General features: G+C 44.2%; 1 protein-coding gene across 3 annotated transcripts in view; it reads left to right on the forward strand.

Moving 5' to 3' along the window:
• The window catches only part of Cap2 (cyclase associated actin cytoskeleton regulatory protein 2), a 127,004-nt gene extending 122,803 nt beyond the window's left edge, over positions 1-4,201 (forward strand). For all 3 annotated transcript variants that reach the window (XM_035441530.1, XM_035441532.1, XM_035441531.1), the window contains 2 exons: positions 1-92; positions 4,118-4,201. The exon at positions 1-92 is cut by the window's left edge and continues 49 nt beyond it. In XM_035441530.1, coding sequence (XP_035297421.1) covers positions 1-92; positions 4,118-4,201 — 176 coding nt within the window. The remainder of the gene's footprint in view (positions 93-4,117) is intronic.
• The last annotated feature ends 11,182 nt before the right edge of the window (positions 4,202-15,383 follow it).

Genomic DNA, 15,383 nt, shown 5'->3' on the forward strand with positions numbered 1-15,383 from the left:
ACCTGTATCTCAGTGAAGATGCACTAGACTGTGAGATCGTGAGTGCCAAGTCATCTGAGATGAATGTCCTGATCCCTCAGGGTGATGATTATGTAAGTATCTTCCAAAAGCCTGTCGAGAAACGTCCTGTGGCACGCTTATGTTAGCATTCTTAGAATGGCACATCAGCTACCATCTAATGAGCGCCTTCTGTAGACAACACCTTCCATGTGGCCCCTGTGCTGTTAGTCCCTGAATTTGTGGCTGGAGACACTTTGCTAATCGTTACTTGCATGAGTTGGCTCTTGGCATCTGATTTCCTTTTGTGTAGGACTACACGTTTCCCTTTTCTCTGGTAGAACAAAACAAATAAGATATGCTCTGGAGTTGTGAGGAAGGGAGGAAAAGGAATAGTCTGTAGACCTGCCTGTTTCTGTAACACAAAAACATAAAAGCCCAGAGACTGATCATGGGGTTCAAGCTCCAAGCTGAAGATCAGAGAAGCAAAGCAGCCAGCCGCTAACTCTTACCTCTACCTCAGATCCAAAGGGGTGAGCCTGTCTCCAGGAGCTCTCCACCAAGTGTCAGACTGCTTCCCCTCCTCATCATGGCTGGGGACTAAATCGCAGAATGCAGCCTGAGACACTGGGATCCTGTCTTTTATATATCTCTCTAGGGCTAGGATTGAACACTTGATCTCTAATTCTCTTCTAGACTGATTCACTCTTGTGTAGGCCACGGTGGTCTTGAACTCAGAGAGATCCATCTGCCTCTGTCTCCTGAGTCCTGGGATTAAAGATGTGTGCCACCACTTCCTAGCTTCTATAGCTAATTAGTGTGGCTGGCTTTGCATCCTGAACCCTCAGGCAAGCTTTGTTAAATCATAAATAGTATATCACCACATGTTTCTGTGCACTGAAGCCAAAGATGCCATGGTCCTCTTAACATAAGGATCTGCTGGGAAGCTTGGTGGAAAGGTGGGCTCCAAACCCTGGGAAAACCCAGGGTTGGATTCAGGAGCCTCACCATGGGCCTCGAGATCTGGGTTCTTTGTGTTGCTGTGCGGGGGTATGTTCATGCTATGGCACAAGTGTCAGTCATAGGAAAACCTCAGGGGTCAGTCCTTGCCTTCCACCTTATTTGAGATGGGGGTTCTTGTTGTTCCCCACTGTCTAAACCACACTTCTAAGCTTGTTCAGGTTCTCCTCTCTTCTCTCATCACAGAAGGGCTTAGATTGCAGGCATGCAATGTAGCATCTACTTTAAGTATGGCTTTTGGGGGTTCAAACTTAGGTCCTCCTGTAACACGAAAAATAAAAGCCCAGACACAGATATTGGGGCTCAAGCTGAAAGATCAGAGAAGCAAAGCAGCTGGCCACTAGCTCTTACCTCTCCCTCAGACTGAAAGGGCTGATCCTGTCTTCAGCGTGGCTGGAGAGTAAGTCTCACACGAGACCCTTGGGTTCTTCCTTTTATACCTCTCAAAGCCTGGGATAAAAGGCGTGGGATCCCAAGTGCTGAGATCTCCTTTGTGTGAGCTCTGTTTCTCTTTTAGACTAGATCAATTTCATGTAGCTCAGTGTGGCCTTGAACTAACAGACAGAGATCTGTCTACCTCTGTCTCCTGAATCCTGGGTGTGTACCACCACCTCCTAGCTTCTACAGCTATCTAGTGTGGCTGGCTTTGCATCCTGATACTTCAGGCAATCTTTATTAAGTGATAAATAACCTCCTGCTTAGATAGATAAGCACCTTTGCCCACTGAGCCGTCTCCTCAGCCCCAGAATTGTGTTTCTTAGCAGGCTCCCAAGTAACTTCTCACACTAGCAGCCCATTGAATTCCTCATTTAGAAACACTAGCCCAAGTAATTCTGCCAGAATTTCCTTTCTTTACATCTTCTCCCCAAGGAAGCAGCTTTAAAAAAAAAAAATCCTCACATGTTAAAGTTGAGTGATATTGAATAAATCTGGGGGGGGTGTTCTTGTTTTGGTTTGGTTTGTTTTTTGGGGGTTCTTTGGATTCTGAAATATGGCATCTCTGCTGGTTGTTACTACATGGACGTAGTAGCAGAATAAACACACGGAGAGTTCTGTGTGGAGCAGGAGGAGGCATCAAATCAAGAGCTTTAACAGGCATGCTTTTAGGAGAGGGGCCACACCAGCCAGATGGGTCAGTTAGCAGCTATCTCGAGAGCAGTCAACAGACAGGTTGATTTCCTTAACAGAGAGTCTCCACACTCACCATGCTTTCTTCAGCTCTACCCACACATACCACATGCTGCAGCCTAGAATTCCTCATTTGCATTTCCAGCATGGTACCGTCCAGCAGACGGTGAGCATTGATTCACCTCTTTGGGTAGAAAAACTCTGACCTTAGGCTAGAGAAGCATTCCCTCTTGGGTCCTCAGCCAGCACAGAGGGAGTAGGACAGCAGAGTGGGACAGCCGTATATACGCTGGGCCATCCCTGGTCTTTGTAGCTATTTAAGCAGAATGTTCAGCTGTGTGGGAACTGGATCGACTAAGAAGACAAGCAGTGAGGTTTGGATGAGCCCATCAGACTCATTAAGCTTGCTACCAGGCATCTGTAATTGTTGAAGATGTCCAGGTGGCTTCCAGTATGGAACCCAGATTGAGACCCATCAGCCTAGAGAATGACTATAATCAAAGCCTAAGCTATTGTACTACAATGTAGTCTTTGGCCTGTTCGGGTCAATGATTTTGCTCCCTCAAGTCGCTGCACTTCTTTCCACAATTTCCAGCAGGAGGTGGGAGGGATGGATGCAGACCCTGCCTTGGGTGTTAGAATGTTGGAATGGACAGTGGGCGTGCTTCATCCAGAGAGAAACCAACCTCCCAGAGGAGACTGCTGGATGTATCGGTCTCTTCCACGCAGCACCTCACTATCAAAGAGGCCCCTTCATGACTGGGCATGTGCCTAACATGCAAGAGACCCGGGATCTATCCCTGGCTCCAGGTCTGCTCTCAAGCTGTTCCACTTGTAAACAAAGCACAAAGCTTTGTTTACACTTGAAGAAGAGTGCCACAAGTGGTACCAGGTCCACACATGCATTAAATCACTCAAGATATTTCCATTATAGGCTGAAGACCGTGATATACATTTGTAGTCTTAGTACTTGGGAGGTTGGGGTAGCAGACTCATGAGTTCAAGGCCAGCCTGGGCTACATAGCATAACACCCTGTATCAGACATACTTTTATTTTCCTGTTGATGCTTTCGTTATAGAATTCTTTCCTTATTACAGCAAGACAAGTAAATAAATCACTTCTCAAGACTGTGGAGGAAGTCTAGTGAAGATCCAGAAGGCAGAGCTGAGGGGCATGAGTGTGTGTGTGTGTGTGTGTTCTCATTCCTAAAGAACATCTTACAGTGTTTCAAAGAGTAGATAAGTCTGGGCTCCATTCACATACTGATGTCCCCTGAGAGTTTGATGACCAGAGCTTTCCAGTCCCTTCCCCAGCCCTGCCAAATCAGAATTAATAGGACCACGGGCTGACTCCATGAGTGTTCAGGTTTGATGGGAAGCAATGACTAAGAGACACTGCTTGGACTTATACACTGGATATTCTGTTCACTGGTGTTGCCATCCTGGGCCAGCTACAGAACATCTCGAGCCTCTGCTCCCTGCAGATGGCATCTCAGGAGCACCGAGCTCAGGAGATCTTTGGAGATTGCCTGAGTTTGGTGTCTGGTTCTCACCAAATGCCTACTTTGGGACTCGGGATATAGCTGAATTGCAGTATTTGCCTACCGTGAATGAGGCTCTGGCTTCCCTTCCAGTAGCACATCAACCCATGGCACATGCCTGTAATCCCAAAACTTGGTATCACAGGTTGAAGGTCAGCCACACTCAAGTACATAGTTAGTTCAAAGCTAGCCTGGCTACATGAGCCCTGTCTCCAAAAGTAAGCCTGGTTCTTTGTAAGTGCTAACTGCCAAGATGACCCCAGCATGCAGTCAAAGAACACACGGGTCTGCAAGTGACTGGGACCTCCATAAGGTTCTAGTTGGGGTTTGATACAGTTTCTTGTGCTCATCAGATGACATCTGTCGGCCTTCTACCTGTTTGCAAAATGAACCTGTCATGTAAATAACTCTGTCTTCTCAACTTCCTGCAGAGAGAATTTCCCATTCCTGAGCAGTTCAAGACCGTATGGGATGGATCCAAGCTGGTCACCGAACCCGCTGAAATCATGGCCTAACCTCCAGGAGCTACCCTTCCCTGAGACTTCTCTAGCAAACAAAAAGAAGCAAGCAGCTACTAGGAACTAGATTTCACCCTAGCCCCTGCCTCTGTGTCAGCCTCCTGTGTTTCTGGGCTGTGAAAACACTGTCTTTTCTGGCACGCTTTTGTGAGCATTTTGAAATATTTAACATTTGATCATGATTTGCTTGTGATTTTAGTTCCACGTGAGCACATCAGAATTAAAGGAGAAAGTATTCTGTTCCCATCGTATCATGAACACCATAACTGAACAGTAAAATCCCTGCTAGTGTTTTCACTTAGGTTTAATTGCTAGTTGCAAACTGAAGCCTTAGAGCATCCATGTATGTTTTTACCTTCTAGACAATTTTAATATGAAAAAATAGTCTTGTGCCCTGAAAAATATGACTCTTTTTAATTTTTACATGTTCGCCTTTATTGGTGTGGCTATCCTGTCAGCATGAATACATATTTCAATTCATGTTTTTATAAACACACACACACACACACACACACACACACACACACAGGAAAATTCCAAGGACCAAACTCAATTTCTTGGTCCTGGGAAAAACAATCACCTTTATAGTTACTGAAAAACAAAAGAAACCCTAACTTTTCATCTTAAATACTTTCCTGCTGCATCACTTGGAAACTCTTATTTGTCTGCATATCCTGAAGCCAAAGGGCGGGAGGGGGACATGGTCCTCATTTTGCTTTCTAATACCTCACAGCTCTGCTCCAAGAATAGCTCAGCCTTTGCTTTCCAGTTTCAAAGTCGCTCATACTTTCCAACGCCCCATACCGTCTGGGATGCTTGTTAGAGATGAGCTCCTTTTCCATCCACCAGGCCAGGCTCACCAGGCTCACCAGGCTCACCAGCCTCAAAGATGAAGGCCAGAGAGCCAGACTATTGCCTCTTGCACTGTTTGTGGTTTGGCTCAGCTCAGGTTTTCTAGTCTTGATAGTTCACGCTTTTTCAAGTGAGCAATGACGCCCCTCTGCATCTGTTCTCTGCACAGCACTGGGAACTCTGCAGTTTCTTGGGTCACGTTGTAGCGCCACACTTTTGGAACCAACAGGAGCATCTAGATTGTGCCTATGAGTACCACTTTCTGTATATCATTTTCCTTTTTTTTTTTTTTTTGAATAGCTTCTATATCCATGTAGTATCCAGATCACTGACGTTGTGTATCAAGGTTTTGCTATAAAAGTTCTGTCCTTATAAATAATGTTGTGGCTCTAGTAAATAGCATTTTTGAACAGTAAACTTATACTAAGTAAAAACTAATTGTTTTAAATACTGAGATGAATTCTGGCTGGCTTTGTTGGTTGTTGCTGCTGTTTGCATGCTTGTTTGTTTGGTCATTTGTTTGGGGTCAGCCAGGGATACAACATGAGACACTATCTAGGAACCGGGTAGTGGTAGGCACGCCTTTAATCCCAACACTCCAGAGGCAAAGGCAGGTGGATCTCTGAGTTCCAGGCCAGCCTGGTCTACAGAGAGAGTTCTTGGATAGCCAGGACTACACAGAGAAACCCTGTCTCAAAAAACAAAAACAAACAAAAAAATTACAGGACCAGAGAGATGGCTCAGGGGATGGAGGTGCTTAATGTCAAGACTGACAACCCAAGTTTGGTCCCCAAGATCCCTGTGGTAGAAGGAGAGAACTGATATATACAAGTTGTCCTCTGACCTCTACATGTACATCATGAGTATGCATGCCAGGACACACTCGTGTATGCACAAATAAGCAAAAACAAAACGAAAGTGTCAAAATGGAACTGGAAATGTGGCTCAGCATTTAAGAGCTTTACTCTTCTTGTAGGGGACCCAAGTTCGGTCCCAGCACCTACATGGTCGCTCACGGCCATTGCAACTCCCATTCTAAGGGCTCTGACATCCTCTTCTGGCCTCCGTGGGCATCTGTATGATGTGTGTAGCGCACTTGCACACTCAGTCACACGAGTGTACGTGACATTAAATTTTCAAAAGTCAGAACAAAAATCACTGTCAGAATGTTACACATTTGCATTTAAATGGCCTTATGTAACCCAGTTCTTAAAAATTAAAAACTAAAATAAGTAGGAAAGAAAATAAGTGGCAGAAAATCAAGCACCAGGGGCCTTCCGTGTATCCTTAGTATTTCAGGATAAAAATGAAAACCCCAAAGGAAGTCTTTGTTGTAAATCTTGTCCTGGATAACCCTGCCCCCAGCCCAGGTAAGTTGCTTCTGAACGTCTTTTCTTTTAGAGTGAGACATCTTGAGGAGGTGAGTTGGTTCTAAGTCACATGGCTGAGGAAATAATAGGGAATCCACCGAGTAATTCCTTTATTCCTTCACTCGTTGGAAATGTTTACATAAACTTCTTAGGAAGCATGACTCTGCCTCGGGAATGTTGTCATTTTAAAAAGGAGGAAGCTGGGATCCAGGGACATCAGCCCCTTGCACTGGAGGAGCAACAGCAGGTCAAGTGAAGGCTGCCTCAGCTTGCTCAAACTACTGCTCTTTGCTCAGTCCTGCATCTCTCTGAAGAGCTCAACAGGCACCAAATCCAACAGTTCCTTCCCACTCATTAGTGAAGTCTAGATGCTGTTCTCCCCTGGATGTGTGTTAAGTATTTCTGCGTCATGTGTCTCCCTCCAGGGCGTTGCCTGTGTAAATGACTCTCCCATCTACTTGCATCTGAACCCATCTCCCCAGCTCCCTATTCTTGATGTCCATAGACTATCTCTATCCGCTCTTCCCAGCCTCTCAATGTGGCTCTAGTCACACACTTTTCCCACACCTGTCTAATTTTCCTCAGCTACCTCTGCACTTTACGGCCCTGTATTAGTCTCATTGTTTAAATACCTAATAAGAAGCAGTTTCAGAAGGGTGGGTTTATTTTGGCTTACAGTTTTAGGGGATAAGGTCCATCCCAGTGAGGAAGGTGTGGTGTCAGGAATGTGAGGTTACCAGACACATTGCCGAGAGTTAGACAGGAAGTGGGGCCTGGCTGTCAAATCTCAAGGCCAGAGGCCCACATCTCCTAGCAAGGTTCTGCCTCCTAAAAAGGTTCTATAGCTTTCAAAAACAACATCACCTACTGGAGTTTTCGAACATTTGAATCTATGGGGGACATTGCATACTTAAACCAGAACAGCCCCCTCATACATTCCATCACAGATTCCTAATTACCCATTTCCTGTGGTAGGACACATAGATAGGAAGTGAAAATAAGGAAAAACAGTTTAGTGTTCTTTTTAAATAGTGTTTCAGACAGTCTTTGTAGCTCAGGCTGAGCTGGAGTAGCCCCTTCAGGCCTTGGATTCACAGAATTCTCCCACCACAGCCCTGTGAGCACTGAGATTATAGGCATGAGCCATTGTGGCTGGCTCATGGTTCAGTCTTAGACATGTGTACTCAGGATGTCTTTGTGGCATATCACTGAAAATGTCAACTGATTTGCAGCTCTGGGTCCTTGTCTCTGATTCCAGCTCCTTAGGAGTTATTTCATGAACTAAATATTCCAAAAATGAATCCCATTAAACATACCTATTACAAAGAACTTATTTGAAAACGTTGGTGCTGTCTGTAACACTGTAGGTACAGGTGCAGTTTTGACAGCCATTTTGAGGACTTTTGTCCCTGCGGTGAAGACACGCTGGTTTTATAATGTTAGCTGACATTTCAGTAATTCTGTGTGTAATGAAGCTTCTGTCTACTCTGCATGTAGAAGAGAAACCAGCCCAAGTCACTCCACCGACGTTCATCCAGATTGCTCCAGATGGCTTTTGTTCCTCGTTTGTTTAGTAACTTGGCACAGAATATACAAAGAACAAAGGGTAATGTTTGCTGAAAAGAATTTGTGTTCAGGTTTCCCTCTAGCACAAAGTCTGCTTTCATAGTCAAAGATAAGTTTTTGCCTAAAGCTGCAACTTTAGATGTTTGGGGTCTAAGTCCACTTTCTTTCTTTTAATACTTTGCATTTTAGAAGCAGTGTGTGAGGACACATGCCTGGAATCCCAGAACTTGGTAGGTAGAGGCAAGAGGATCAGGCTTTCAAGGTCATGGTCATATCCCTAGTGAGTTCAAGGTCAGCCTGGGCTACAGAAGACCATGTCTGAAAACAACAACCAAACAAAAAAACATTTTTAGCACCAAAGAACCAAATGAAAGATACATCCCTTATTAAACCATAATGCCAATTTTTAAATTGCATTTACCAACATTACAGAAAAAAATATCTTTTACAAAAGTCAACTAGTGAGGCAGTGGTGATGCACACCTTTAATCCCAGCACTTGGAAGGCAGAGGCAGGTTGATCTCCTAGTTCAAGGTCAGTCTGGTCTACAGAGTGAATTCCAGTACAACCAGTGCAGCACCGGGGCTACACAGAGTAACCCTGCCCTGAAAAGCAAAACAAAATAAAACAAACAAACAAACAAAAATCAGATGATGCTGAGAAGGTAGCTCAGTTGTAGAGTTTTTGAATTCCAGTCATGAAGCCCTGGGTTTGAACTACATTAAACAGATACAGAGGCCAAGTTTAGGAGGAAAGATCTAGAGGCCATCCTTGGCTACTTAGCAAGTTTGCAGTCAGCCTGGGGCTACATGAGACCAGATAGATAGATAGATAGATAGATAGATAGATAGATAGATAGATAGATAGACAGACAGACAGACAGACAGACAGACAGAGATACAAAGATACATAGATACATAGAGATAGGTAATAGAGTCAGTTGATACTTCCCTAAGATCATTCTGACAAATAAATAAAAACCATGTCTGATAAAGTATTTTTAAATGGTAACCTTAAATTAATTAGTTTTACTGGAAAGTCAGTTAAACTTACCAGGAAAGTCTTTCTATGAATATTACAGTTGTGTAGAGTTGATTAGGAAGTTTAAGGTTTGATTGCAAAGATGGATGGCCCTTTCTTTCTTGTTCATTGTTCCCATGGGACACAGTCATGTCCACACAACAATAGACAAAGTGGCAGGGCTGGCATTAAGAACACATGTCCTCCAGCACCCGGCCCTGCCCACAGCTGCCCTGCTTCATTTTGATCAAGTCTCAAAGTCATGACACAATGCCAGAGTCAGGTGGACACAGACCATAGGTGCCAGGAACACAACTGCTCTCTGCAATCAAGGTCCAATAAATCTGTCTTCTTTGTGGACCTTGAAGGCCTCTCCTGTGACATCACTAAGACAGGGAGACCTGTGAGAATTATTTACAGAAGCCGTGTAAAAACACTTCAGAGGAAAGGCCAGGTGTGGTGGTGTCCTCCTCTGATCTCAGCACTGAGATATTGAGGAAGGAAAACGATGAGGGTGAAGGCAGCCTGGGGGCTATCTTGTCACAAAATACCAGAGAACGGGCAGGCTGGGTGGATCAGATGGTGGAAGCGCTTGCACAGACCCAAGGACCTGCAGTGGGAAGTGGAAAGATTCAACTCCTGAAAGCTGTCCTCTTGCCTACACATGTGCCTGTTGTATGCACAGGTAGGCAGGCGGGGCGCACAGGCACGCACATGTGGTGATATCTTGCTTGTACAAATACAACCTGTCTGAAGGTCAGAGATTGGAGCTTGCCCCTAGCTAACCATAAGGGTCTGGAGGGCTGTACAGACAGGCAGGAAGTGAGGTAGCTGGGCAGAAACAGGATACTGCTCTCTTAACTGCTGAGACGCAAAGGAGTTTTGCACCTTCTCTCTGATCTCTCAGCATTTTCCTCTATATCTGACTCTGGGGTTTTATTTCTTATACCCATTAAGAACTCCATTTGCATTTTCCTGAAATTCCTGTATTTTCCTGAAATATAGGTATTAAAGGAGGGGGGTGTGTGTTCTTCCTGGTCTGGGATCCACAGAAACCCTGAATGAATGTTATAAACTTCCTATGCTGTTATAAACTTGCCCCATTCATGATGGCAAACGGAAGCATAAATGTCAGTATTTATTTGACAAACTTAATTAGAAGGAAGCCAACCATGCATATCTACTAAAAACTGAACTTGAACATCTGAGGATCCAAACACCTGACCAAACTCTCTAGGTTAGGGTCAGTTTGGGTTTTTGGTTTTTGCTTTCTTGCACTTGGTTGCAACCATGCGCCAGGATAAGAAGAATGAAGGTAGAATGTGGTGGGCCCTGCTTGTGGTGAATGTAAAAAGGAAGGAGGCCCTGTCATCAGCAACTAAAATCTGGTTCACAGAGGTATCAGAAATGCTCTCACTTGTTGGCATCTAAAATAATTATGCCAGCAATATGGCCTACATTCTGCGTGCCGCTTCTACCAACTGGCTAGACAGCCCCTTTCTCTAATTAAATTAACCTCCTCACAGTTCACAGAAGTGTGTGTCTATTTTCCTCGAAAAGGATTCAATGTCCTATGAGATAGAGATAATTCCAATAGCTTGTCATCAATTAAGAAGTAGGCTCATAGTTCGAACATTAATCCTTTAGGAAGATCAGCCTGTTCTCAAATTCACTAGACAGAGGTCACCATGAGGGTCACGGGTCTGGTTTTCTATGGTGGTATATTGTTTATGATCTAATAAAGCCACTGAAGATCAGAGAAGCAAAGCAGCCAGCCACTAGCTCTTATCTCTACCTCATACTGAAAGGAGGTTCCACGAATCCTCAGCATGGCTGGAGACCAATGGTCAGCTCTGATACCCTGCTCCTATCTTATATAGCTCTCCAGAGCTGGGATTAAAGGTGTCGACTCTGTTTCTTTGTTAGACTGATTCACTCTCCTATTGCCCTTGGTGGCCTTGAACTCACAGAGATTCATCTACCTCTGTCTCCTGAGTCCTGGATTAAAGGTGTGTGCCACCACTGCCCAGCTTCTGTGGCTGTGGCTAGCTTTGTATTCTGCTCTCCAGTGTCTTTATTAAATAATAAACAATATATTATTGTCACAGATTTCCATATGGGAACTGCCAGAAGTGTGCCCATCTGACCAATACCTAACACCTTAAGGAATGATGTAACCCTTTAAAACAGAATCAGTGCAGGAGAGATAGCCCAAAGAGTAAAGTGCTTACTGTGCAAGCATGAGGACCTGAGTTCAGCTCCCCAAAACCCACATTCAAAAAAAGAGGGGTGAAATGGGTGTAGCAGCAGCATCGGTAGGCCTATAATCTCAGGGGAAACAGAAATAGGAAGTGCACAAGCTGTCCAATCTAGCCAGTCATTGAGTAAGAGAAATGGTCTCAACTAATAATAAGGCCCCAGGATTCCCAACTGCAACTGATACATCTACAAGACAACCCTTGTTGGTGGTGGTATTTTTGCTCTTTATTCTTTTGGGGGGGCCACCACCAAGCTCCCAAATCATGATGTAGAGGCTTATTATTCCTTATAAATGCCTGGTCTTAGCTTGGCTCGTTCATTGCCAGCTTTTCTTAACTTAAATTAACCTATCTACCTTTTGCCTTTGGGCTTTTATCTTTCTCTCACTTGTGTAAATCTTACTTTCACTTACTCTGTAGGTGGCTGGGTGGCTGGCCCCTGATGTGCTCTTCCCCTTGCTCTATCTTGCTTCTTCCTCCTCTTCCCAGATTTCTCCTCCTATTTATTCTCGGCCTGTCAGCCCTATCCGTCCTTCCTCCTGCCTTGCTATTGGCCGTTCAGCTCTTTATTAGACCATCAGGTATTTTAGACAAAGAATCACAGCTTCAGAGTGTTAGACAAATGCAGCAAAAACACATCTTTACATCATTAAACAAGTGTTCCACCATATAAACAAAAGTAACACACCTTAAAATTATATTCTACAACCACACAGAGGTAGATGGAGAGACTGAATTCATGGGATTATTTTGTGCTCTGGCCTCCACACTTGCCATGGCATGCATATCCACAAAGTTATCATGGACACATTTACACAGTAACACCAAAACAAATGAGTCAATAAATAAATAAATGACTTTTAAGGTTTGAAATAATTCTATGTTAGTTTCATGTATTTGAACAGTTATTGTATATACAAATTATGTAAAGTTAAAAACACATGCTTGAAATTCACAGGCAAATGGATGGAACTAGAAGAAACCATCCTGAGTGAGATAACCCAGTCACAAAAAGACAAACATGGTGTGTACTCACTCATATATGAATTTTAGACATAGAGCAAAGGATTGCCAGTCTACAATCCTCTTCACCAAAGAAACTAGGAAACAAGAAAGACTCTAAGGGAAAAATGCATGGACCCTGGAAAATGGGAAGGGGCAGGAACTCCTGAGCTAATTGGGAACATGAGGGTAGGGGAGAAGGAGCTGCCAGAATGAAAGGAGAAGAAGAGGAGGGGAAAGGAGGAAATGGAGGAGCAGAAATGTTGAGTTGGGGGAAGAATAGAGGAGAGCAGGATGAGAGATACCATATCAGAGGGAGCCATTATAGCTCTGAGGAGAGATCTGGCACTAGGGAGATTTCCAGAGATCTACAAGGATGACATGAACTGACAATCTAGGCAATGGTGGAGAGGATAGCCTAAATGCCCTTCCCCTATGATGAGACTGATGACTACTTTTTATGCTGTCCTAGAGCACTCATCCAGTGGCTGATGGGAGCAGAGGCAGACACCACAGATACACACTGAACTGAACTCTGGAATCTAGTTGCAGAGAGGGAGGAATGAAGATCAAAGAGGTTGGTACCAGGCTGGCGAAACCCACAGAAACAGCTGGCCTGAACTAGGGGGAACAGATTGACCCCAGACTGCTGTCTGGGAGGCCAACCTGGGACTGATCCAGACCCCTGAACATGGATGACAATGAGGAGGCCTCTGCACTCTAGGGGGGCCCTGATAGTGGATTAGTATTTTTCCTTGGTATAAGAAGGGACTTTGAGAGCCCATCCCACGTCTCAGCCTGGACACATGGGGAAGGGCCTAGGCCCGGCCCAGGATGATGTGGTGGACTTTGGGGAGCCCGTGGAGGACCGTACCCAGCCTGGGGAGTGGAAAGTGGATGGGGTGGGGAGCAGGTGGGAGGTTGGGGGGAGGGTTGGGGGAAAGGGGAGGGAAAGAGAGGAGGGATTGACATGTAAAGCAAGCTTGTTCCTAATTTGAACTAATAAAAAAATTACAAAAACTAAAAAAAAACACGTTTTAGAAATTAACTTTTGTTATACCACAAAATCATGTAGCCTCAATGTGCTAACAAACTTATCAGTTCTAAATATTTAATTAGTTTAAATCCTTAGACTAACATTTCACTAAGCTTGTTAGTAAATGTTATATGTGAATCTTTAAAAAAAATTATATTCTGCAACAAACCCCCACACCCAAGGCTCAAGGAGTATCACAGAAGGAAGGATGGGAAGACAGTAAGAGCCAGAGGACCAAGATGTCTGCCAAGAGTCTCCTGCAGGAAAGCTGCCTTCATGAAATCTCAACAATATGGCCACCTAAAACTTAGCAACATGGTGACAACACCAGTTGACATGCCGAGGTAGGCAGAGGAAACCTTCATGGCCTCACTGCTGCATGAAGAGCTATGAACAACTAGTAGCTGCTGGGAGCAGGAGAATCGGTCTTTTTCAAGGATAAGCATATATAAATAATAATAATAATAATAATAATAATAATAGTAATAAACGTGAAATGGGGAGACATGGGAGGAGTTGGAGGGGAGAGAAGGGTAGAAATTACATACTCACATATGAAATTCTTGAAACAAATTAATTGAGGAAAAAGTGCCTTTTAGATCTGAGCACTCCACAGTTTCTTCTCTGAACCATGACCAGTCCTGGGTCTCTGGTAATCACCATCTGCTTAAAGAAGCTTCTCCAATGAGGGCTGAGAGATGCACTGACCTATGGGTATACAGATGACTTGGGGAACAGTTTAATGTTACGTCCATTTAGCAGAATAATTGTACTAGGTTTCCCCCTAGAGCCTATGAAAAAGCCAGCCACAGGGTTTGGGCCCAGTTAGCAGCACCAGGTATGAGTTCTGTTTATAGTGTAGAGTGGTCTATAGATCCAATCAGAAAATGTTTGGTTACTGTTAAAACATTCATGCCACAGGCGGATCTCTGTGAGTTCGAGACCAGTTCGAGCAAGTTCCAGGGCAGCCTCCTAAGATACACAGAGAAATCCTGACTCAGAAGAAAACATTTGTGGCACTAAGGCGCCAGAGGCATATCTTGTCAGGATCGCCATTATCGTAGCTCATAGGGTTCACAGTTGAATAAGACTGTGGAATACTCTTCTCCAGTTGTGGCATAGATAGAAACTTCTAGCAGTATGAGAGTTAGTCAGTAAGGATGAAGCTTCCAGTTCAATACCAGCTTGACTTCTCCACACTCTGTGACTCAACTGTGTGGCATCTTTGGCAATAGGGTCTTATCATAAAGGTCTGGGGATAACCAAGAACAATGGCCATAGCCTGTAATAACCAAGAACAATGGCCATAGCCTGTAATGGGAGAGGGTAACTAGAGCCCCATTGACCAACAACTCAAGAAGAGGTGCCCCGTACCTGCCACCAAACTTTTTATTTGATAGCCTATGTTGTCTGGAGAGGCACTGTCCCCACACATGCTCCCATAGAGCTCAGAGATTATTGTGGGAAAGGGGACAGAAAGATTGTAAGTGTCAAAAGTACTGAATGTCTACAACAGAAATGGCTACAGCTGGACATTAAATCCAAGGTTGTTGTTCTCTGGGCCCAGCACATATGCATGCTGGTTCATATTCTCTCTCTCCCTCCCCCCATCTCTCATTGGTTTTACAATATATTTTGATCATAGTTTTTCTCCTTCTCTAACCCCTCCAAAAAATACCAAAAATCAAAATAAACAAAACTTTAAAAAATAAAAAAATACCAAGATAATCCCCCCCAAAAAAAGTACACATACACACAATAAAATGGAGTCCATTTTGTGTTGAGCAACTACTCCTGGGCATAGGACCTGCCCTGAGGTGTGGCTGATACACCCAGAGTCAGTACATTGAAGGGAAAAATGAGTTTCCCTTTCCCAGCAGGGTTATGGATTGCAGTTGTCTTCTTCATTAGGGGTGGGACTTTGTATCCACTTCCACTTCTCTGCACTGGAATTTTTGTCTGGCTTGAATTTGCCCATGCCTTGTACATGCTGTCACAGACTCCTCTCTCTCTCTCTCTCTCTCTCTCTCTCTCTCTCTCTCTCTCTCTCTCTCTCTCTCTCTCTCTAAGATGCT

The sequence above is a fragment of the Cricetulus griseus genome, chromosome 3 (genome assembly GCF_003668045.3).
Source record: "Cricetulus griseus strain 17A/GY chromosome 3, alternate assembly CriGri-PICRH-1.0, whole genome shotgun sequence".
Taxonomy (NCBI): Eukaryota; Metazoa; Chordata; class Mammalia; order Rodentia; family Cricetidae; genus Cricetulus; species Cricetulus griseus.